This window comes from Oncorhynchus masou, chromosome 13 (genome assembly GCF_036934945.1).
Source record: "Oncorhynchus masou masou isolate Uvic2021 chromosome 13, UVic_Omas_1.1, whole genome shotgun sequence".
In the NCBI taxonomy this organism is placed as follows: Eukaryota; Metazoa; Chordata; class Actinopteri; order Salmoniformes; family Salmonidae; genus Oncorhynchus; species Oncorhynchus masou.
The window spans coordinates 22516620-22542916 of record NC_088224.1 but is presented as its reverse complement, the minus strand read 5'-3'; the positions used below and the strand labels follow the sequence as shown (position 1 = coordinate 22542916).

General features: G+C 43.9%; 1 protein-coding gene across 2 annotated transcripts in view; it reads left to right on the top strand.

Moving 5' to 3' along the window:
* Positions 1–23603, top strand: part of LOC135551909 (phosphoprotein associated with glycosphingolipid-enriched microdomains 1-like) — a 90055-nt gene extending 66452 nt beyond the window's left edge. The window contains exons 3-9 of one of the 2 annotated variants that reach the window (XM_064983192.1): positions 5227–5450; positions 7089–7140; positions 10596–10698; positions 11082–11269; positions 11446–11943; positions 19871–19921; positions 20351–23603. In XM_064983192.1, coding sequence (XP_064839264.1) covers positions 5284–5450; positions 7089–7140; positions 10596–10698; positions 11082–11269; positions 11446–11943; positions 19871–19921; positions 20351–20710 — 1419 coding nt within the window. In that variant the 5' untranslated portion in view covers positions 5227–5283 and the 3' untranslated portion in view covers positions 20711–23603. Of the gene's footprint in view, positions 1–5223; positions 5451–7088; positions 7141–10595; positions 10699–11081; positions 11270–11445; positions 11944–19870; positions 19922–20350 lie in introns of both variants that reach the window. The other variant, XM_064983193.1, reaches the window with a different exon arrangement.
* Positions 23604–26297: the final 2694 nt, after the last annotated feature.

Sequence of the window (26297 nt, the reverse complement as noted above, 5' to 3'; positions counted from 1 at the left end):
TTATTCTACAATGTAGAAAATAGTAAAAATTAAGAAATACCAGTAGGTGAGTAGGGTAGGTGTGTCCAAACTTTCGACTGGTACTGTACATACACACAGATATATGCACACATAAACACACACATAGAGAGAGAGATGCAGTGCCCATTCCTTAGCAACACTCGGGGCTGCCAGCCATCTGGGCCACACAACCTCTCTGGCTTATTTAAATCATTCTGGAGAAGGGTTCCATTCCTCACGGGCTGCCCCCAGGTGGGGAGGGTAGGCAACAACATACCCACCACGCTGACCCTCAACACAGGGACCCCTCAGGGCTGCCAGCCATCTGGGCCACACAACCTCTCTGGCTTATTTAAATCATTCTGGAGAAGGGTTCCATTCCTCACGGGCTGCCCCCAGGTGGGGAGGGTAGGCAACAACATACCCACCACGCTGACCCTCAACACAGGGACCCCTCAGGGCTGCCAGCCATCTGGGCCACACAACCTCTCTGGCTTATTTAAATCATTCTGGAGAAGGGTTCCATTCCTCACGGGCTGCCCCCAGGTGGGGAGGGTAGGCAACAACATACCCACCACGCTGACCCTCAACACAGGGACCCCTCAGGGGTCAAGCTCCTCAGTGTCCACATCACTTAGGAATTAACATGGTCCACACACACCAACACAGTGGTGAAGAATGCATGACAACGCCTCTTCCCCCTCCGGAGGCTGAAACATTTGGGATGGACCCTGGAAACGCTCTACAGCTGCACCATTGAGAACATCCTGGCTGGCTGCATCACTGCCTGGTATGGCAAATGCTTTGCATTCGACTGCAAGGTGCTACTGAGGGTACTGCGTACAGTAACACTGTTTTGACTCATCACATACGCTGCAGCTGGTGTGTATTATCTGTCACTTTATTCCTACTTATATGCACATGGATACGGTACTGGTACCCCTGTATAGAGACAAATTATCGTTACTCATTGTGTATTTATATTGCTTTTATTATTATGTGTTTTACTTTTCTATTTTCTTTATCTCTGCGTTGTTGGGAATGGCTCGTAAGTAAGCTTTTACGAAGCATGTGATGAATAACATTTGATTTGAATTAAGCCTAACCCTCTTGGATAGCATTCAGGCAAATATGGCTTACGTGGGGAGGTTACTTATTACATGCGCAGTACGCAAGTTCTGTAGTATTCTCTGAGAGAGGAGACTGCAGCATGTCTGTAGCACATAGTATGACCCTGATTGCCTGCATTGCAGTCTGTGTCTGCACTGGCTTGCCCCCTTGTGGCTGTTTTAAAACATTGCACTACATTGCAACAACTGCATGAGAACTAGGCAGATCTGTAAGAGCACAACAGTGACAGATTGAAGCGCTATATGATGGATTAATATCCACTGTAATGATATTAAAATGTCTTCTATTGGATTCCATTTTTTATTTGATTTATTAGGATCCCCATCAGCCAACGTCGATGACTACAGTCTTAGTTGGGTTCTACACATAACGAAAAATATATTAGGCAAAAGACACAAGGATGATGATTTTATGATTTGGAAAGTGGCAACATAACTCAATGTAACTATAGTATATAGATGTATATAGTCGTGGAAGAGCATTGCAAATTACTTTTAAAAAAGAAGAGTGAGAATGAAGAGAATGAACCTGTTATGGTCGGTATAGAATGAACCTGTTATGGTCGGTATAGAATGACGAGAATGAATCTGTTATGGTCGGTATAGAATGAAGAGAATGAACCTGTTATGGTCGGTATAGAATGAAGAGAATGAACCTGTTATGGTCGGTATAGAATGAAGAGAATGAACCTGTTATGGTCGGTATAGAATGAAGAGAATGAACCTGTTATGGTCGGTATAGAATGAAGAGAATGAACCTGTTATGGTCGGTATAGAATGAATAGAATGACCCTGTTATGGTCGGTATAGAATGAAGAGAATGAACCTGTTATGGTCGGTATAGAATGAAGAGAATGAACCTGTTATGGTCGGTATAGAATGAAGAGAATGAACCTGTTATGGTCGGTATAGAAGGAAGAGAATGAACCTGTTATGGTCGGTATAGAATGAAGAGAATGAACCTGTTATGGTCGGTATAGAATGAAGAGAATGAACCTGTTATGGTCGGTATAGAATGAAGAGAATGAACCTGTTATGGTCGGTATAGAATGAAGAGAATGAACCTGTTATGGTCGGTATATAATGAAGAGAATTATCCTGTTATGGTCGGTATAGAATGAAGAGAATGAACCTGTTATGGTCGGTATAGAATGAAGAGAATGAACCTGTTATGGTCGGTATAGAATGAAGAGAATGAACCTGTTATGGTCGGTATAGAATGAATAGAATGAACCTGTTATGGTCGGTATAGTATGAAGAGAATGAACCTGTTATGGTCGGTATAGAATGAATAGAATGAACATGTTATGGTCGGTATAGAATGAAGAGAATGAACCTGTTATGGTCGGTATAGAATGAAGAGAATGAACCTGTTATGGTCGGTATAGAATGAAGAGAATGAACCTGTTATGGTCGGTATAGAATGAAGAGAATGAACCTGTTATGGTCGGTATAGAATGAATAGAATGAACCTGTTATGGTCGGTATAGAATGAATAGAATGAACCTGTTATGGTCGGTATAGAATGAAGAGAATGAACCTGTTATGGTCGGTATAGAATGAATAGAATGAACCTGTTATAGAATGAAGAGAATGAACCTGGTATAGAATGAAGAGAATGAACCTGTTATGGTCGGTATATAATGAAGAGAATGAACCTGTTATGGTCGGTATAGAATGAAGAGAATGAACCTGTTATGGTCTGTTATGGTCGGTATAGAATGAAGAGAATGAACCTGTTATGGTCGGTATAGAATGAATAGAATGAACCTGTTATGGTCGGTATAGAATGAAGAGAATGAACCTGTTATGGTCGGTATAGAATGAATAGAACTGTTATGGTCGGTATAGAATGAAGAGAATGAACCTGTCATGGTCGGTATAGAATGAAGAGTATAGAATGAAGAGAATGAACCTGTTATGGTCGGTATAGAATATAGAATGAACCTGTTATGGTCGGTATAGAATGAAGAGAATGAACCTGTTATGGTCGGTATAGAATGAAGAGAATGAACCTGTTATGGTCGGTATAGAATGAAGAGAATGAACATGTTATGGTCGGTATAGAATGAAGAGAATGAACCTGTTATGGTCGGTATAGAATGAAGAGAATGAACCTGTTATGGTCGGTATAGAATGAAGAGAATGAACCTGTTATGGTCGGTATAGAATGAAGAGAATGAACCTGTTATGGTCGGTATAGAATGAATAGAATGAACCTGTTATGGTCGGTATAGAATGAAGAGAATGAACCTGTTAATGAATGAGAATGAACCTGTTATGGTCGGTATAGAAGGAAGAGAATGAACCTGTTATGGTCGGTATAGAATGAAGAGAATGAACCTGTTATGCTCGGTATAGAATGAAGAGAATGAACCTGTTATGGTCGGTATAGAATGAACCTGTTATGGTCGGTATAGAATGAACCTGTTTTGGTCGGTATAGAATGAAGAGAATGAACCTGTTATGGTCGGTATAGAATGAAGAGAATGAACCTGTTATGGTCGGTATAGAATGAAGAGAATGAACCTGTTATGGTCGGTAGAATAGAATGGTATAGAATGAATAGAATGAACCTGTTATGGTCGGTATAGAATGAAGAGAATGAACCTGTTATGGTCGGTATAGAATGAACCTGTTATGGTCGGTATAGAATGAAGAGAATGAACCTGTTATGGTCGGTATAGAATGAAGAGAATGAACCTGTTATGGTCGGTATAGAATGAAGAGAATGAACCTGTTATGGTCGGTATAGAATGAAGAGAATGAACCTGTGAAGAGAATATGGTCGGTATAGAATGAAGAGAATGAACCTGTTATGGTCGGTATAGAATGAAGAGAATGAACCTGTTATGGTCGGTATAGAATAAAGAGAATGAACCTGTTATGGTCGGTATAGAATGAAGAGAATGAACCTGTTATGGTCGGTATAGAATGAATAGAATGAACCTGTTATGGTCGGTATAGAATGAAGAGAATGAACCTGTTATGGTCGGTATAGAATGAATAGAATGAACCTGTTATGGTCGGTATAGAATGAAGAGAATGAACCTGTTATGGTCGGTATAGAATGAAGAGAATGAACCTGTTATGGTCGGTATAGAATGAAGAGAATGAACCTGTTATGGTCGGTATAGAATGAACCTGTTATGGTCGGTATAGAATGAAGAGAATGAACCTGTTATGGTCGGTATAGAATGAAGAGAATGAACCTGTTATGGTCGGTATAGAATGAAGAGAATGAACCTGTTATGGTCGGTATAGAATGAATAGAATGAACCTGTTATGGTCGGTATAGAATGAAGAGAATGAACCTGTTATGGTCGGAATGAAGAGAATATAGAATGAACCTGTTATGGTCGGTATAGAATGAAGAGAATGAACCTGTTATGGTCGGTATAGAATGAAGAGAATGAACCTGTTATGGTCGGTATAGAATGAAGAGAATGAACCTGTTATGGTCGGTATAGAATGAAGAGAATGAACCTGTTATGGTCGGTATAGAATGAAGAGAATGAACCTGTTATGGTCGGTATAGAATGAACCTGTTATGGTCGGTAGAGAATGAACCTGTTATGGTCGGTATAGAATGAACCTGTTTTGGTCGGTATAGAATGAAGAGAATGAACCTGTTATGGTCGGTATAGAATGAAGAGAATGAACCTGTTATGGTCGGTATAGAATGAAGAGAATGAACCTGTTATGGTCGGTATAGAATGAAGAGAATGAACATGTTATGGTCGGTATAGAATGAAGAGAATGAACCTGTTCTGGTCGGTATAGAATGAACCTGTTATGGTCGGTATAGAATGAAGAGAATGAACCTGTTATGGTCGGTATAGAATGAATAGAATGAACCTGTTATGGTCGGTATAGAATGAAGAGAATGAACCTGTTATGGTCGGTATAGAATGAAGAGAATGAACCTGTTATGGTCGGTATAGAATGAAGAGAATGAACCTGTTCTGGTCGGTATCGAATGAACCTGTTATGGTCGGTATAGAATGAAGAGAAAGAACCTCAGTCAGATCTCAATGACCTTGTGCACTATTCTTTTGTTGCCACTGTGTTGATGTTTTCTCCCCCCTGCTAGCAGGTCCCCTGTGTGTGATGCCCTCTTGCTAGCAGGTCCCCTGCCAGAGTGTGATGCTTCATGGCTCCGGTGCTCAGTGCCTTGTTAGGGCCGGGGGTCGCGGGGTCAGGGGTCGCCATGTCGACATCGTTAGGCAGCGAGCCGCTGGTCCTAGTGGTCACCCTGATGGCCATCTCTGCTATCGTGCTGCTCTCACTGCTACTGCAGCTGTGTGCCAGCTGCCAGGGGTGAGTGGGACACAATACAATGAAATGCATGAATACTGTCGTTTTACTTGCCTTCAGAAAGTATCACGCCCCTTGACTTTGTCCACATCTTGTTGTGTTACAACCTGAATTTAAAAGAGTTTGTGTCACTGATCTACACACAATACCCCATTATGTCAAAGTATAAATTCTTCAGAAATTTGTAGCAATTAATTACAAATGAAAAGCTAAAATGTATTGAGTTAATAAATCTTCAACCCTTTGTTATGGAAAGCCTAAATAAGTTCAGGAGATAAACATTTGCTTAAAAATTCACATAAGTTGCATGGACTCACTCTGTGTGCAATTGTTTTTAACATGATTTTTGAATGACTACCTCATCTCTGTAACCAACACACAACTATCTGTAACGTCCCTCAATCAAGCACTTAATTTCAAACACAGATTCAACCACAAAGACCAGGCACCTATTGGTAGATGGGTAAATAAAAAATAAAAAAGCATGACATAGGGAATTTATTAATTACACTTTGGATGGTGTATCAATACACCAAGTCACTACAAAGATACAGGCCTTCTTCCTAACTCAGTTACTGGAGAGGAAGGAAACGGCTCAGGGATTTCAACACGAGGCCAACGATGACTTTTAAACAGCTACAGAGTTTAATGTTATGTGATTACTAAGCGATGGATCAACAACATTGTAGTTACGTCACAATACTAACATACATTTCAGAGTGAAAAGAAGGAAGCCTGTACAGATAAAACCTCTTCAAAGTCATGCATCCTGTTTGCAATACGTAATACTGCAAACCAATGTGGCAAAGCAATTACATTTTGGTCCTGAATACAAAGTGTTATGTTTGGGTCAAATCCAATACAACACATCACTGACTACCACTGTTCATATTTTCAAACATGGTGGAGATTGCATCATATTATGGGTGTGCTTGTCATTGACAAGGACTGTGGACTTTTTTAGGAAAAAGATCAGCGGAATGGAGCTAAGCACAGGCCAAATCGTAGACAAAACCTGGTTCAGTCTGCTTTCCAACAGACACTGGGAGACAAATGCACATTTCAGTAGGACAATAACCTGAAACTCAAGGCCAAATATACGCTGGAGTTGCTTACCAAGACGACATTGAATGTTCCTGAGTGGCCTTGTTAGTCTTGCCAATCTATCGCAATCCTTGAAAATGGCTGTCAAGCAATGATCAAAAATGTAAAAGAGGTTGAAGAATTTTTTAAAGCATAATGTGCAAATGTTGCACAATCCAGGTGTGGAAAGCTCTTAGACACTTACCCAGAAAAACTCACAGCTGTAATCACTGCCAAAGGTGATTCTAACATGTATTGACTCAGGTGTGTGAATACTTTTGCAGCCGTTTCTAAAAATCATTTTGGAGTATTGTGTGTAGATTGGTGACAAAAACAAAACAAAAGAATCTATGTTTTATTCGGTCTGTAACACAACAAAATATAGAGTAAATCAAGGGGTGTGAACACTGAAGGCACTGTAGTTATACTGTACTGTAATATAGTTTATTAATCACTGCATTATTACAGTCTTCTGTAGACTGTAGTTCAGAGTCCAAACATAACCTCCAAACAGACAAAGTCAAAGCTTTAATCATCTTCTTCCTTCTTCTTCTCCAGGCAAAATAAATCGAATGGCCGCCCAGGAGACCATGAGAACCTCATGAATGGAGTGAGTCTGTCTGAAGTCGTCCTCTTCCCTTTCCTCTTCTCCCTCTTTTAAAGGGTTCTCTCGCTTCCTTAAATTAAAACGGCAAGTCTACGTTATTCTGCTGAAGTGTATATTTCTCCCTGAAAAGAAATCTGAGAGTTCCTCCTTTCATTTTCTGTCAAGACATTCCTCTCAGCACTTCTGTGAGTGAGGGTTGGCCTTGTGGGAAACAGGGTTAGTCAATGAAAACAAGGGAGAGAACATGTCAGAGGCAACTTGTCTAGCAGAATGGTTGAGTTGGTGTCTCGCTGGGTTAGACTCTTGGAGAGGAGAGAACATGTCAGAGGCAACTTGTCTAGCAGAATGGTTGAGTTGGTGTCTCGCTGGGTTAGACTCTTGGAGAGGAGAGAACAGCTGTGAGTTGGTGTCTCGCTGGGTTAGACTCTTGGAGAGGAGAGAACAGCTGTGAGTTGGTGTCTCGCTGGGTTAGACTCTTGGAGAGGAGAGAACAGCTGTGAGTTGGTGTCTCGCTGGGTTAGACTCTTGGAGAGGAGAGAACAGCTGTGAGTTGGTGTCTCGCTGGGTTAGACTCTTGGAGAGGAGAGAACAGCTGTGAGTTGGTGTCTCGCTGGGTTAGACTCTTGGAGAGGAGAGAACAGCTGTGAGTTGGTGTCTCGCTGGGTTAGACTCTTGGAGAGGAGAGAACAGCTGTGAGTTGGTGTCTCGCTGGGTTAGACTCTTGGAGAGGAGAGAACAGCTGTGAGTTGGTGTCTCGCTGGGTTAGACTCTTGGAGAGGAGAGAACAGCTGTGAGTTGGTGTCTCGCTGGGTTAGACTCTTGGAGAGGAGAGAACAGCTGTGAGTTGGTGTCTCGCTGGGTTAGACTCTTGGAGAGGAGAGAACAGCTGTGAGTTGGTGTCTCGCTGGGTTAGACTCTTGGAGAGGAGAGAACAGCTGTGAGTTGGTGTCTCGCTGGGTTAGACTCTTGGAGAGGAGAGAACAGCTGTGAGTTGGTATCTCACTGGATTAGACTCTTGGAGAGGAGAGAACAGCTGTGAGTTGGTGTCTCGCTGGGTTAGACTCTTGGAGAGGAGAGAACAGCTGTGAGTTGGTGTCTTGCTGGGTTAGACTCTTGGAGAGGAGAGAACAGCTGTGAGTTGGTGTCTCGCTGGGTTAGACTCTTGGAGAGGAGAGAACAGCTGTGAGTTGGTGTCTCGCTGGGTTAGACTCTTGGAGAGGAGAGAACAGCTGTGAGTTGGTGTCTCGCTGGGTTAGACTCTTGGAGAGAACAGCTGTGAGTTGGTGTCTCGCTGGGTTAGACTCTTGGAGAGGAGAGAACAGCTGTGAGTTGGTGTCTCGCTGGGTTAGACTCTTGGAGAGAACAGCTGTGAGTTGGTGTCTCGCTGGGTTAGACTCTTGGAGAGGAGAGAACAGCTGTGAGTTGGTGTCTCGCTGGGTTAGACTCTTGGAGAGGAGAGAACAGCTGTGAGTTGGTGTCTCGCTGGGTTAGACTCTTGGAGAGGAGAGAACAGCTGTGAGTTGGTGTCTCGCTGGGTTAGACTCTTGGAGAGGAGAGAACAGCTGTGAGTTGGTGTCTCGCTGGGTTAGACTCTTGGAGAGAACAGCTGTGAGTTGGTGTCTCGCTGGGTTAGACTCTTGGAGAGAACAGCTGTGAGTTGGTGTCTCGCTGGGTTAGACTCTTGGAGAGGAGAGAACAGCTGTGAGTTGGTGTCTCGCTGGGTTAGACTCTTGGAGAGAACAGCTGTGAGTTGGTATCTCACTGGGTTAGACTCTTGGAGAGGAGAGAACAGCTGTGAGTTGGTGTCTCGCTGGTTTAGACTCTTGGAGAGGAGAGAACAGCTGTGAGTTGGTGTCTCGCTGGGTTAGACTCTTGGAGAGAACAGCTGTGAGTTGGTGTCTTGCTGGGTTAGACTCTTGGAGAGGAGAGAACAGCTGTGAGTTGGTATCTCACTGGGTTAGACTCTTGGAGAGAACAGCTGTGAGTTGTGAAGCTGTTTGTGTATGTGTTTGTGCATGTCCCTGTGTGCATGCGAGGGAGTGTCTCTCTCTGGGTGTCAGGGGGTGTTGAGCATGAGGCAGTTACATTAGCATCCATAATGACCGGAGAGGGAGGGAGGAGAGAGGGAGAGGAAGATGTAGCCACTCCTTTGTCTGAGTGTGGTGTAGAACAGGAGGGATGATGACCCATGTTAAGAGTTCAGAGGTCAACATTATCCAGGAAGGAATAGACAGAAGCGAGACATGAATTCCAGAGTGGGGAAGGAGTATTAGTTTAATGTGATGAATGCAGTCAAAATATTTACTCCGACACACTCTCTCACGCCAACACACACAGACTGTGTACTGTGGTCTGGAAACAACACCAGATGGGTAGGAAGTCTTCCACTACGGTCTGCAGTATCTTTATATGGACTTTCATGTTCTCAGAGAAGAATCACTATTTTCAGAGTCACAATATTTAATTGACCTTTTCTTTCACCAGTGAATCTCATAGTAAACCGTTTATTTCAATGGGATTCTGAGTGCATATTATGAATTATTACACTATCCCCAGCTATTCCATGAAGATGAGGACCATGATGGGCATTAGCTATAGTAAAGAACACATTACACTTACAAGGGCTGGTTAAGTGAGATAAATATCTCTCTTTTAGAGAAACTGACATCCTCCTTTCATTCCAATCACATGCTGACACACACACACACACACACACACTCTGCTCACAATTCCAGGGACATGGAAACGTTTTTATCTGATAGACTGGATATCTGGTGAGTAACCTTTGCGCAGTAATGTTGCGCCTCGCCTGTGAAAATATTGAAGAGGACTTCACTTAAACAGTGGTGTGTCTGCCACAGAGTGACAATTTAAATAGGGGCTTTGTCTTCTACTCGACACCATGATTACTGGTCTCATTATTAGGTTAAATAAGCTCGTTGTCTTTGTCCTCGACAGGCTAAGTGCTGCGCAGCTAACTCCTATGACTGTAGGAATTACATCAGATTCAGCCTAGCAACAGTCATTACCAGACACAGCCAATAGGAGGTGCTATATAGCTATATATCTCACTGTCCCTTGGTTTTCTATCAGTGAAGGTGTCTGAAAAACAACAAACAAAGGCCTGCAGTGTCTGCTAGCTCAATGCCCGTTTCTTCCCCCACGATGTCATGGTGTTAATATGAATTAAAGTGTATATATATAAGATTTGCTCTCAGCCTCTCAGATTGAGGAGTAGAAGGACACTGATTTCATGTGTTTGTAATGTATTTGGCTCCACCTAGCAGATGTTTTTATCCAAAGTGACTTCTAATACAGTGAGCGCATATGTTTGTTGTATGTGTACTGACTGAGTCACACAGGACCACATAGGGATTTAGGGTAAACTGATCCCAGATCTGTGTCTATATTGTGCCTCATAGACCCATCCTAACCTCGTCCTTGTCTCTATTGTACAGGTGTCTGAGAGAGAGACGTTTACCGGAAGTCAGTCTGTGGACAGCCCAGGGACTGAGCTCGTGGTGAGCAGTTCACACAACGGCCCACTAACCAGTGATACAGGTAATACGCGCACGATGACTTCTTCTGCACGTGTCATTTGCTTCTCGTCGTTTCAGAGAGTGGAATTGTCATTCAGAATACATTACATCCACACATTTGCTTGATTATTCATTTGGCTTCCACACCTGTGGCTATCTAATCTACGGCCGGATGTGATGCAGCCTGGATTCCAAGCAGGTACTGCAGTGATGCGGGGCTCCCGAGGGGAAGCAGTGGTCTAAGACAAGAGGCCTCATTGCAGTACCTGGTTCTCAAACTCTCTCTGTTAACCCGGCATAACCACCCACCCACTATCCCCTTTGTTGTGTCCAATTCAATTAAACTTGACCCAACTCATCTTTAATTTTCTTTTGATTTAATTGGATTGATCCATCCTCTCCCAGTGTTGACAGACACCCAGGACAGGAGTCCCCAGCCCTCTGAGGAGATGCTGTCCAGCCAGTCAGAGCTGCGGAGCTCCAAGTGTCCCCAGGACCGCGAGCTTCCCAGCATCCCACCCAACAGCGCCCTGGAGGGGATGGGATCCTCCAGCGAACCCCCTCTACCCGTCTCTGGAGACGGCACCTACGAGGTATTAGGGATTCATATTGTTGTTGTTCCTGTGTACTTATACAGCTACTTATTGGAATGAGTCCTCTTGATGTTATTGTATAGCTGTACTGGATTGTGTTGTCCATTTTGTGTTGGAGTGTACACCCAGGAAGACTAGTCCTAATGTACTGACAACTGTCTCAATCAACTAACTAGGTGGTGAAGGAGAGAGGCGGCATCTTAACGGCGTCCCGTGACGTGAGCGTTGAAGACTCCCTCTACGAGACGGTCAAAGAGCTGAAGGACCATCCAGGGAGCCTGGCTGTAGGTATACCCAACGGACACGGTACTACGTCCCCCTTCAGCCCCGATGACGACCCTCACCACCTCCACAACCCCCTACCCCCTTCCCACCACCGTCCAGCCCTCCACAATGACCACCTCAGCCCCTGCAGCACCCCAGAGCGGGGGCCCCTGTGTGCGGGAGTGGAGTACGCCTCGGTGGATCTGAACAAGAAGAGCCGTTACAGTGCAGACCTGGAGGCAAGGCGCTCAGCCACCATCACTGCTGCTGTGAGCCCCACAGAGGAGCCCGAGGAGGAGGACAGACCCCCGCCTGTACCTGACAAGGTGCTGGATGAGAACGACAACCAGCCTACCATGATGGACGCAGGAGGGGTGGTGGTAATGGGGGCAGCACTTCACAACGGAGAGGTGAGGAGGGTTGTCTGTGTTTCTGTCTGTGTTTGTGTACGCCTATGTGTGTAAGTGAGAAATTGAGTAAACGGACAGTAGGACGACAGCGCTAAGTATTCCTCACAATACTATATGCATTGATTCACTAGATAGTGATTTGCATTCTTTGCCCTGGCAAACTTCCTGCACCCGATGAGAGAGATCTAAAGGTTATTAATGAAGTTAGGTACGCCGGGAGTTTTAGTGAGAGCTTTATAAATAAACAGACAGCGATGAATCAACCTACGAGACTTCAAAGAGGGCCAACCTACCTTCTGGTAAAGAATGCAGTGATGTGTACTGAACCTGTCACCTGTAATAAAACAAAGTGCACACACACACACACATGTACACAAATACACAAACTACACCCCCCCACACACACGTACATGTACACAAATACACAAACTACACCCCCACACACACGTACATGTACACAAATACACAAACTACACCCCCACACACACACGTACATGTACACAAATACACAAACTACACCCCCCCCCACACACACGTACATGTACACAAATACAAAACTACACCCCCCCCCACACACACGTACATGTACACAAATACACAAACTACACCCCCCACACACACGTACATGTACACAAATACACAAACTACACCCACCCCACACACACGTACATGTACACAGATACACAAACTACACCCCCCACACACACACGTACATGTACACAAATACACAAACTACACCACCCCCCACACACACGCACACAAATACACAAACTACACCCCCCCCCCACACACACGTACATGTACACAAATACACAAACTACACCCCCCCACACACACACGTACATGTACACAAATACACAAACTACACCCCCCCACACACACACGTACATGTACACAAATACACAAACTACACCCCCCACACATACACGTACATGTACACAAATACACAAACTACACCCCCCACACACACGTACATGTACACAAATACACAAACTACACCCACCCCACACACACGTACATGTACACAGATACACAAACTACACCCCCCCACACACACACGTACATGTACACAAATACACAAACTACACCACCCCCCCACACACACGCACACAAATACACAAACTACCCCCCCCCCACACACACGTACATGTACACAAATACACAAACTACACCCCCCACACACACACGTACATGTACACAAATACACAAACTACACCCCCACACACACACGTACATGTACACAAATACACAAACTACACCCCCCCACACACACGTACATGTACACAAATACACAAACTACACCCCCACACACACACGTACATGTACACAAATACACAAACTACACCACCCCCCACACACGTACATGTACACAAATACACAAACTACACCCCCCACACACACGTACATGTATGTACACAAATACACAAACTACACCCCCCCCCACAGGTACATGTACACAGATACACAAACTACACCCCCCCCACACACACACGTACATGTACACAAATACACAAACTACACCCCCCCACACACACGTACATGTACACAAATACACAAACTACACCCCCCACACACACGTACATGTACACAAATACACAAACTACACCCCCACACGTACATGTACACAAATACACAAACTACACCCCCCCACACACACGTACATGTACACAAATACACAAACTACACCCCCCACACACACGTACATGTACACAAATACACAAACTACACCCCCCCACACACACACGTACATGTACACAAATACACAAACTACACCACCCCCCACACACGTACATGTACACAAATACACAAACTACACCCCCCCACACACACGTACATGTACACAAATACACAAACTACACCCCCCCACACGTACATGTACACAAATACACAAACTACACCCCCCACACACACATGTACATGTACACAGATACACAAACTACACACCCCCCACAGGTACATGTACACAGATACACAAACTACACCCCCCCACACACACACGTACATGTACACAAATACACAAACTACACCCCCCCACACACACGTACATGTACACAAATACACAAACTACACCCCCCCACACACACGTACATGTACACAAATACACAAACTACACCCCCCACACGTACATGTACACAAATACACAAACTACACCCCCCACACACACGTACATGTACACAAATACACAAACTACACCCCCCACACGTACATGTACACAAATACACAAACTACACCCCCCCACACACACACGTACATGTACACCAATACACAAACTACACCCCCCCACACACAGGTACATGTACACAAATACACAAACTACACCCCCCCACACACACGTACATGTACACAACTACACCAACTACACCCCCCACACACACACGTACATGTACACAAATACACAAACTACACCCCCCACACACACGTACATGTACACAACTACACCAACTACACCCCCCACACACACACGTACATGTACACAAATACACAAACTACACCACCCCCCACACACACACACGCACACAAATACACAAACTACACCCCCACACACACACACGTACATGTACACCAATACACAAACTACACCCCCCACACACACACGTACATGTACACAAATACACAAACTACACCCCCCCACACACACGTACATGTACACAAATACACAAACTACACCCCCCCACACACACGTACATGTACACAAATACACAAACTACACCCCCCACACACACGTACATGTACACAAATACACAAACTACACCCCCCCACACACACACGTACATGTACACAAATACACAAACTACACCACCCCCCCACACACGTACATGTACACAAATACACAAACTACACCCCCCCACACACACGTACATGTACACAAATACACAAACTACACCCCCCCCCACACGTACATGTACACAAATACACAAACTACACCCCCCCCACAGGTACATGTACACAGATACACAAACTACACCCCCCCACACACACACGTACATGTACACAAATACACAAACTACACCCCCCCACACACACGTACATGTACACAAACTACACACCCCCCCCCACACACGTACATGTACACAAATACACAAACTACACCCCCACACGTACATGTACACAAATACACAAACTACACCCCCCCACACACACGTACATGTACACAAATACACAAACTACACCCCCCCACACACACGTACATCTACACAAATACACAAACTACACCCCCCCACACACACGTACATGTACACAAATACACAAACTACACCCCCCACACACACACGTACACGTACACAGATACACAAACTACAACCCCCCACACACACGTACATGTACACAAATACACAAACTACACCACCCCCACACACACGTACACGTACACAGATACACAAACTACACCACCCCCCCCACACACACGTACACAGATACACAAACTACAACCCCCCAACACACACACACGTACATGTACACATATACACAAACTACAACCCCCCCCCCCACACACACACGCGTACACAGATACACAAACTACAAACCCCCCCCCCCCCCCACACACACACACACACACACACAGATACACAAACTACAACCCCCCCCCCCACACACACACACACGTACACAGATACACAAACTACACCCCCCCCCCCCACACACACACGCACACAGATACAAACTACACCCCCACACACACGCACACGTACACAGATACACAAACTACACCCCCCCCACACACGCACACACACACACACGTGCGCACGTACACAGACACATACACACAAACTACAACCCCCCCCCACGCACGCACACACACACACGTGCACACGTACACAGACACATACACACAAACTACAACCCCCCCCCATACACACACACACAGCCTTGTCTGTCTAGCCCCTCCTTTGTGGCTTTTCTCCTAGCAACCTTCTTTTGTCTCTGAAGCTCCAGCCAATTAGCTAATCAGTAATACATGTGTATCATTGGACAGCAGGTGACGCCTAGCCCAGCTTGACCCTCTGGCTACCTGCTATATGATGAAATATTGAACCAACCGCAGGGCTGTGCTGGGCCACCTGCACCCCCAAAGCATGTTCCTATTGCGTCTCCCCGTGTTGGAATTTGAAGTCATCATTAATTCTCCTCTACGTGTCTCTACCCCCAATTTTATTTTTACAACCTCTATATTACACACGCACGGATGGAATCGTATGGACACATACACCTTTGCACACACTCTGGAGCTGATTTAAGGTTAACCCAGAACATTCTTTATTCTCGGTGGCGGTGCATCGGTGTGACTGGGGTTGGCTGGTGATTTGTCTTGTCAGACCGTAATGTGTATGGTAATGTATGCAGATCAGAGTGGAGGAGAGGATGTGGGTGTCTTTTGTTATGGTGTTACAGAGAAGAGAAGAGAGGGGGAGAAGAGATGAGCGGAGGAGAGGGAAGGAGATTGATTGTGGGCAGGCTCTCCTCTGTCTGACAGACCAGGCAGATGACGGATGACACTCAAGTGTGTGTGTGTGTAGACAGGAGGACATCTGCGTGTTTATGTCTGAAAGGTTCTTCCTTAGGTAGACCCTCAGATCACACACACACACACACACACACACACACACACACACACACACACACACACACACACACACACATATATGACACATACAATATCCTCTCCTGCTCTGTAACACACCTATTGAGCCATAATAAACAGAAATGACTCTGTTCTGTTGTCTGGAATAATATGACTTTGTGTTGCCCATGACCTTACAAGCTTCTGCTCTACACTGACAAAATGTAATTGACCTTGCCCATCACTAGTGTGATGTACACCATTTTCTTAGATAAACTGTGATATTCAGCATGTCAACAGTCAAGTTGTCGGTCGCCAAAGGGAAAAAGCTTTATTTTAGTGTGTGTGTGTTTGCCTATATGTGTGTGTGTTTGCCTATATGTGTGTGTGTTTGCCTATATGTGTGTGTGTTTGCCTGTGTGTGTGTGTGTGTGTGTTTGCCTGTGGGGGGATGTGTGTGTGTGTGCATGTTTGCCTGTACGTGTGTGTGTGTGTTTGCCTGTGGGGGGGGGGGCGCGCATGTGTGTGTGTGTGTTTGCCTGTATGTGTGTGTGTGTTTGTGTACCCATGTGAAACCAAACCACATATTCTCTTGCTGACTGATGCGTTGGCATGTTAGACTTCAGTCCTCCATCATCAGCCTCATAGTAGATGTCCTGTCTGTCAGTCCATACCCCAAACTGCCTTGATACACCAAATGACCAAAGGTGTGTGGACACCTGCTTGTCAAACATCTCATTCCAAAATCATGGGCATTAATATACAGTTGGTCCCCCCTTTGCTGGGAAGGCTTTCCACTAGATGTTTGAACATTGCTGCGGGGACTTGCGTCCATTCAGCCACGAGCATTAGTGTGGTCGGGCACTGATGTTGGGCGATTAGACCTGGCTCGTAGTCGGCGTTCCAATTCATTCCAAAGGTGTTCGATGGGGTTGAGGTCAGGGCTCTGTGCAGGCCAGTCAAGTTCTTCCACACCCATCTCGATAAACCATTTCTGTATGGACCTCGCATTGTACAAGGAGGCATTGTCACGCTGAAGCAGGAAAGGGCCTGCCCCAAACTGTTGCTACAAAGTTGGAATCACAGAATTGTCTAGAATGTCATTGTATGCTATAGCGTTAAGATTTGGAACTAAGGGGCCTAGCCCAAACCATGAAAAACAGCCCCAGACCATTTTTCCTCCTCCACCAAACTTTACAGTTGGCACTATGCATTGGGGCAGGTAGCGTACTCCTGGCATCTGCTCAACCCAGATTCGTCCATCAGACTGCCAGATGGTGAAGTGTGATTCATCACTCCAGAGAACGCGTTTCCACAGCTCGAGTCCAATGTCGGCGAGCTTTACACCACTCCAGCCGATGTTTGGCATTGCGCATGGTGGTCTTAGGCTTGTGAGTGTGGCTGCTGGGCCATGGAAACCTATTTCATGAAGCTCCCAACGAACCGTTCTTGTGCTGACGTTCCTTCCAGAGACAGTTTGGAACTGTGTTGCAACTGCGGACGGACAATTTTTGTGTGTGTATATATAGTGTACATTCTTATCTATAAGATCTTAACTGAGTGAAGGAATGCCTTAACATGCATACTTTTCATAGTTTTTCCTGACCATGGAAGTGACCTGACCTTTCAGCCTTAATGTGGCCATGACAAGTGACTTGGCTGGTATGTCTAGGAACCTGTTTTCTCCTGGTTAAGTCATGTAGTCAGGAGCAACTCCTGGTTGTAGTCATGAAACAACTTACTTAACTGGACTGGCACTTTAATTTGTTCAGCTACATATGGACAAAGACTTCAGGGAATTCAGGAATTAGAGCAGACTAACATTATGAGAGACACATGGAGGCTTGTTGATGACGGGGTCAAGACCTTTCTTCGTGATTCCACACCACTGGGCTCCAAGGCAATCAAATGAATTGGTTTACTAATCAAGGAGAATGTGTGTCCATAAAGTAAGAATATGAATTCAATGCTCTCTGAGAGACATGAAGGAGAGATGCTGAATATAGATGGAGAGATGATGCTGTATATAGATGGAGAGATGATGCTGAATATTGATGGAGAGATGCTGAATATTGATGGAGAGATGATGCTGAATATTGATGGAGAGATGCTGAATATAGATGGAGGGACGATGCTGAATATTGATGGAGAGATGCTGAATATTGATGGAGGGACGATGCTGAATAATGATGGAGAGATGCTGAATATAGATGGAGAGATGATGCTGAATATAGAGGATGCTGAAGATAGATGATGCTGAAGATAGATGATGCTGAATATAGAGGATGCTGAAGATAGATGATGCTGAAGATAGATGGAGAGATGATGCTGAATATAGAGGATGCTGAAGATAGATGATGCTGAAGATAGATGGAGAGATGATGCTGAATATAGATGATGCTGAATATAGAGGATGCTGAAGATAGATGGAGAGATGATGCTGAATATTGATGGAGAGATGATGCTGAATATTGATGGAGAGATGCTGAATATAGATGGAGAGATGATGCTGAATATTGATGGAGAGATGCTGAATATAGATGGGAGAGGCGATGCTGAAAATTGATGGAGAGTTGCTGAATATTGATGGGGAGATGCTGAATATTGATGGAGGGACGATGCTGAATAATGATGGAGAGATGCTGAATATAGATGGAGAGATGATGCTGAATATAGAGGATGCTGAAGATAGATGATGCTGAAGATAGATGATGCTGAATATAGATGGTACTGAATATAGATGGTAGTGGTCAACCCTTTCTGGTTCTACATTCTGAATAATGATGGAGAGATGATGCTGAATATAGATGATGCTGAATATAGAGGATGCTGAAGATAGATGATGCTGAAGATAGATGGTACTGAATATAGATGGTAGTGGTCAACCCTTTCTGGTTCTACATTCAAGTTATCCCACCATCATCCTCAACAGTCCCCATGTAAAGTCATTGGTTAACCTTGGGTTGTCTAACTCAAGATTTACATCTTATATGTCCTTGACCAAGTGAACAATGGATTTTAAACCAGGCTTATTCCTCAGTACATCCAACATATAGGAGGCGTGAAGTAGTAGCCAGCTCGCTACTGTATCAGCTCTGATATTGACACCCTAGAAAGGTGTTTTTGATGTCTGTCAGCGATGTGTTGTTGATTAATGACCCCATCAATCATAAGGAACTGTATATAGCAGCTATACACAATAACATCGCTAAAATTCTCATTGTGTATTAACTGATTCATCCGTAATGTTGTTCATAAAGGACTGATTCCATATCATACACCTGCTTAGCTCAGGTGGGAGTATGCACAACACACATGGTTCTGTTATATTGTAATGCGTGGACTTGTTTGTGTTGTTTTCTCTTCTAGTTGCACTCTCCCTCACCGGGGCTTCACAACCATGTGCTGTTGGAGAACGAGGTAGGGTTGTGGCCTTCCACTGAAATCATTCCCCTATTGTCCTGATGATGCTTATATAGGAATCACTTGAAAAAGAGATGTCAGTCTAACTGTGACTTCCCTGGTTGAATAAAGGATACATAAATCAAATAGGCCTTCGATGCTCACTCTGACTGCATTCTCTCCTCTCGCTCTTTCTTTCTCTCTTTCTCTTGCTCTTTATTTCTTTCTTTCTCTCTCTCTCTCTCTCTCTCTCTCTCTCTCTCACACTCTTTCTCTCTCGCTCTTTCTTTCTCTCGCTCTTTCGTTCTCTCTCTCTCTCTCTCGCTCTTTCGTTCTCTCTCTCTCGCTCTTTCTTTCTCTCTCTCGCTCTTTCGTTCTCTCTCTCTCTCTTTCTTTCTCTCTCTATCTTCCTCTTGCTCTCTCACTCTCATCCCTCTTTCTCTCCAGCTGTCAGACATGTACTCCACAGTGAGGAAGACACACCTAGACGTGGAGGAGAAGGAGAGTGACTACAGCAGCATCGCTGAGATCAAAGGTCTGGTCCCTGAGTCGTCCTCCAGTGATCTCTACGCTACTGTCAGGGACATCTACCCCCAGCTCGGAGAGGGGGAGTCAGACCCACAGGGACCCCCTGGGGACCTCCAAGAGTCCCCTGCAGAGAGCATCGACCCGGGCTACGAGAACGTCTGCCTCACTAAGACTGGTAATGGAGAGGACTTGGGGCTGAGGAACCAGGTTCAGGAGCCAGATTATGAGAGTGTAGGTGAGCTGGGCCTGGGGTTGAACAGGGAGAGTTCCCGTCTCTAACTGGGTAGTAAAGCTACAGTGCGGGGCCTAAATCTGAGCCTCTGGGGCCTCACCCTCAACCCCAGCAGTTAGCCTAACTAATAGTCTCACCCTCAACCCCAGCCATTAGCCTAATTCCTAGCCTCACCATCAACCCCAGCCATTAGCCTAACTCCTAGCCTCACCCTCAACCCCAGCCATTAGCCTAACTCCTAGCCTCACCCTCAACCCCAGCCATTAGCCTAATTCCTAGCCTCACCATCAACCCCAGCCATTAGCCTAACTCCTAGCCTCACCCTCAACCCCAGCCATTAGCCTAACTAATAGTCTCACCCTCAACCCCAGCCATTAGCCTAATTCCTAGCCTCACCATCAACCCCAGCCATTAGCCTAACTCCTAGCCTCACCCTCAACCCCAGCCATTAGCCTAACTCCTGACCTCACACTCAACCCCAGCCATTAGCCTAATTCCTAGCCTCACCATCAACCCCAGCCATTAGCCTAATTCCTAGCCTCACCATCAACCCCAGCCATTAGCCTAACTCCTAGCCTCACCCTCAACCCCAGCCATTAGCCTAACTAATAGTCTCACCCTCAACCCCAGCCATTAGCCTAACTCCTGACCTCACACTCAACCCCAGCCATTAGCCTAACTCCTAGCCTCACACTCAACCCCAGCCATTAGCCTAATTCCTAGCCTCACCCTCAACCCCAGCCATTAGCCTGACTAATAGCCTCACCCTCAACCCCAGCCATTAGCCTAACTCCTGACCTCACACTCAACCCCAGCCATTAGCCTAACTCCTAGCCTCACCCTCAACCCCAGCCATTAGCCTAACTCCTAGCCTCACCCTCAACCCCAGCCATTAGCCTGACTCCTAGCCTCACCCTCAACCCCAGCCATTAGCCTAACTCCTGACCTCACACTCAATGCTAACCATTAGCCTAACTCCTAGCTTCACCCTCAACCCCAGCCATTAGCCTCACTACTAGCCTCAACTTTACCCAGCAGTCCTGATGACAGGAACACCACCTCAGGGCTCTGAACTTCAACCTTCAACCCTACTGCCCATCATCACCAATTCAGGGTTTCTGCCCACTACCCCCTCAGTGTAGTTTGGGTGTGCCCACAGCCCAGCGATATCTGACTGAATTAGCTATAATCTTAACTCTACATCAATTCATGGGGCCCTTAAATTACAATGTACGTACTCGGGGTGCTATCAAATCAGTATCTGAACGATGAAATCACCGTCCGATTTCAAATTATTGGCGTCCGTCCACTTTGATGTTGCTTCTCACTCTGTATCATGGTGCACATCACATCACTGAAGATTGTAGGTTAGCTACATTATCAACGACTGCTATCAATGTGGGAAGGAAGGCCAATATTTCTACATTATTCGTCACCATCATAATTACTTCCTCAGACTATAAAATAGTACATTTATAAACATTTATAACCAGTCATTACAAATTCAGTTCATTTTACAAGGCTGGTGACAAGCTGACTGGCCAGTGACACTTTGTCAGTGCCTTGTGATTGAAAACGAATGAGTTTTTGTGCCATAATTTTGTTCTATAAGACACTTATAAAGGTATGAGTAGAATGTTTCCCCACAATGTAATGTCACTTTTTATATAATCTGTTCTCCTTTCCTAGTGCAACATTTCATTCAGAATATCATGATAAATCAGAGATATGATAGATATGTGTACTTACATACTATTGTGAAATAAGTAGCCTCAAGTCAGGCAGTTTAGACAGCTGAAATCTTAATGGAACTGCTTGTTTTAGTTTCTAAAACATTTTTTATTTGATTTACATGTCAACTTTTTTTAATTTTTAAATCAAATTCCTATTTATTTGAAGATGGTGGATCATTGTGTGATTTAGGGATATCAGGAAGTGTGTTTGTTCATGAGGGAAACTTGAAAAGGTTTTGTTCTGTACATAGGATAAACAAATGAATAAGTGGGTTACCATGGTAATAAAGTAGTAAAGGTACTCATGAATAATCCAGACTTTTTAAAAAGGACTTATTCATTCAAACAAAAGACGAACAATGGTGAGACCATATCTATCAATGTTGTTGTGATTTATTGTGTGAATTGTTCAACTCAGTTGTTGTTTTCTCTATATTTCTTCACATGATTCAAAATGTATTTAAAATACTTATATTCACTCAATGTGACAATATGCAACAGCAAAACGGTGTGTTAATGCAGCTGTATTGATCAAGGTGTATCATATGTGTTTGTATGGCATGTTTATGCTTACCCTGTAGGTACGCATACTATTGATACGGTGGAAAAGGATTTTAAAGCACAAAGTGTCAAAAAACATTATGCTACTGCTTCTGTACAGAGCTTATAGCAACAACAACATCATACATACATATAACCCATCATGTGCACAATTATAATATCAAATGCTTCTAACGTAACTATTTGAACAAGCACTATTAAGGTAGCATGTGCTGATGACATGCTAACCGAGGGTTGTATAAAGTTAGAGTACGATTTCATTAAGTCGGCTAATGTATGAATTTGCAAATGGTAAAGTATATTTTGTAGTATGTATGCATGTGATTTGGACTGCTTAATAGTGGCTATAAAAGCACATAGAGTACAGTAAAACCATGATGTCATTTTAAGGGAATACATTTAGGCTAGCTGTAAGTATGCCCCTTACTCAGAGAGTGACCTAACTATTGTTGAAAATATAGTGATTGATTGAATGGTGGCGTATGACAGTTTGGAAGTTCTGTATTCTGTTTTAATAGGACACCATCTCATTGGTTATTTTGTTCTGTTGTTTTATTCAAGTATGGTACATTGTGTTGGTACAGGTGTTTTAAAACAGAAAAGTCAAAGTTGGTACTTTTTATTTTTTTAAAGAAAAGTGAATGAATATTGTTGTTTGGTGTTTATTTTCAAACTAACTGAGTAAGTTGTGACTAAATAACTAGCTATTGCAATGATGATATCTGCATTTGACAGTTAAACAATAATACTATCTTACTTTTCCTCCCATTTCTCTGTTATCTCAATATTGCACATTATTGGTGTATGCAGAGTGAGTGAGTGGATTTCATTACACATGCATGAGCTTGAATGAGCTTCTTGACGACAAACCAAGCGCCCAGGTTGACTGATAATATATTCACAAATGAAATCCAGTAAGGAGAGAAAGGACAGTTCCCACTAAATTAGCAACAATTGATAGACACATTAAAGATGCTATACATTTCAGATGTCCTTTAAAGCAAGGGCCCTGCATATGAGGTTTTACACACATTTTATAGAGTGTAATTGTCATTTCATTAATGTTAAATCGCAAAAACATGACCTTTTAATGACCATTGTTCTCCCCAACAGATTCCAGATTAGTTCATGTAGCAGGAAATGCTTTCATTTAAACCTAATGGTGTCTATGGAAATGCCATAAAAGGCTTTTAACAAACGGTCTGTCAAATAGGAACATTAGTGCCAAATCTCACAACCAAAGGTACCACACACGGACGAGCGTACGCACACACACTCATACAGGAGGGAGTGGGTTGTGGGGGGGCATGGAGAGGAAGTCCATCATAGCACCCTCTCATTCAGCCCACTCTAATAATGAGACAATACATTCTCAACAAGCAGCAGAGAATTCCTTACCATTGTCTTTCATTATGGATTCTGTGTCCCAAATGGCACCCTATTGTCTTCGTAAGTCACTACTTTTGAACAGTCAAAAATATTGCACTAATAAATACTATAGGTATAGGGAAAAGGGTGCCATTTGGGATGCAGCCAGAGCCATGCTTTCTTTGACAGTTATGTGCACATCTGTCATAAGATTCTATCTGGTTTCCTGTGTATGCATGAAAATATTTTATGACCATAATTTGAAAATATTAAAAGATGTATAACAAGTAAGTGTGTATTTTTTATTCATGAAGATAGCTTGCAGGGGGAGAATGGTGTTTTATACATTTAATATGGTACATTGATTAGCTACTTGCAACAGTATTGCATTAATTCATTGAAAGTCTAGTTTATCATGTTAGCAGTTAAACAGGCACATATGGACCATTCATACAAAATGTGTATTAGGCCTACCCTCTGACCAATAGAGGGAAAATAAATATTAGGTAGCACTAATTTCACAGTATGTCCATTCCAATGTTTCAGCACTGAGCTAATTTCATGTCTGCTGAGTAAAACTTGAAAGTTGTGAAAATTCTGTGCAACTTCCAGCGCGTTTACTGTGAACACAGGCAGTGGTCACGCTTTAAGTTAGTTTTAACAGTGGCAATGTAGGCTACTGTGGCTATTGGCTCATAATGTAGGCTTACCAGAGTGGCCTACCATCAAAAACAATGGAGAACATGGATCCCATAACATTTTAACATGCAAATAACTGTTATATCATTCAGCCTACAGACAATGTGTGGTGTTCAATGTAGGCCTACGTTCCATGAGACTTGGAAAAAAGCATACAGGGCTTGACGTGAACCTGTTTATCCACTTGCCCTTCAGACAAGTATGTGACTGAAAATGTTGTTTGACACAAGAAACCACTTTACAAAATAAATAGCATTATTATTCCCATACCATTATTACAGAATCAGACAAATTACTGTATGCTACCCTCTGCTTATTGGCTACTTAGCTTATTCAAGCCTGTCTCAAAATACAACACTGCCCCTTTAAGACAAAAAAAGCCCTTTACCTGACTCGCTTTTCAAATATGTCTAGAAATGTATACGTTTTGTGCTCTTGTAGGAAGCAATCACTCCCATATTGCTAAAACAAGCACATGCACTCACAACCGCTCATGCTGCAAACACAGTCCAGTTCAAACTAAATGGCACAGATCCATATATGGCAATGGTCTATTCTTGTATATAACCCTCCTGCAACTCAAATTGTTTATGCTGCACTGGTCTATGTAGAGAGTATGGGCTGAGTAGTGTGTAATACTACCAAAAGAACCAGGCACCATTTTTACTACTATCAGATATTCTCTGTCGGTGGCTACTTAGCATACCCAGTTAACATAGTGCCTTAAAATAAAATGCAACCAATTATTGTTTTATACTGAACAGAAATATTAAGGCAACAATTTACAAGATTTTGCTAAGTTACAGTTCATATAAGGAAATCAGTCAATTGAAATAAATTAATTAGGCCCTAATCTATGGATTTCACATGACTGGGCTGGGGCGCAGCCATGGGTGGGCCTGGGAGGGCATAGACCCACCCACTTGGGAGCAGGGCCCAACCAATCAGAAATACGCTCCCGCCCCTCTTCCTCTGACCATCCTGCAGATGAAGAAGCCGGATGTGGAGGTCCTGGGCTTGGGTGGTTACACATGGTGAGGCCGGTTGAACCCTACTGCCAAATTCTCTAAAATGACGTTGGAGGCGGCTTATGGTAGAGAAATTAACCTTCAATTATCTGGCAACAGCTCTGGTGGACATTCCTGCAGTCAGCATGCCAATTGCACGCTCCCTCAAAACTTGAGACATCTGTGGCATTATGTTGTGACAAAACTGCACATTTTAGAGTGGCCTTTAATTTCCCCCAGCTCAAGGTGCACCTGTGTAATGGTCA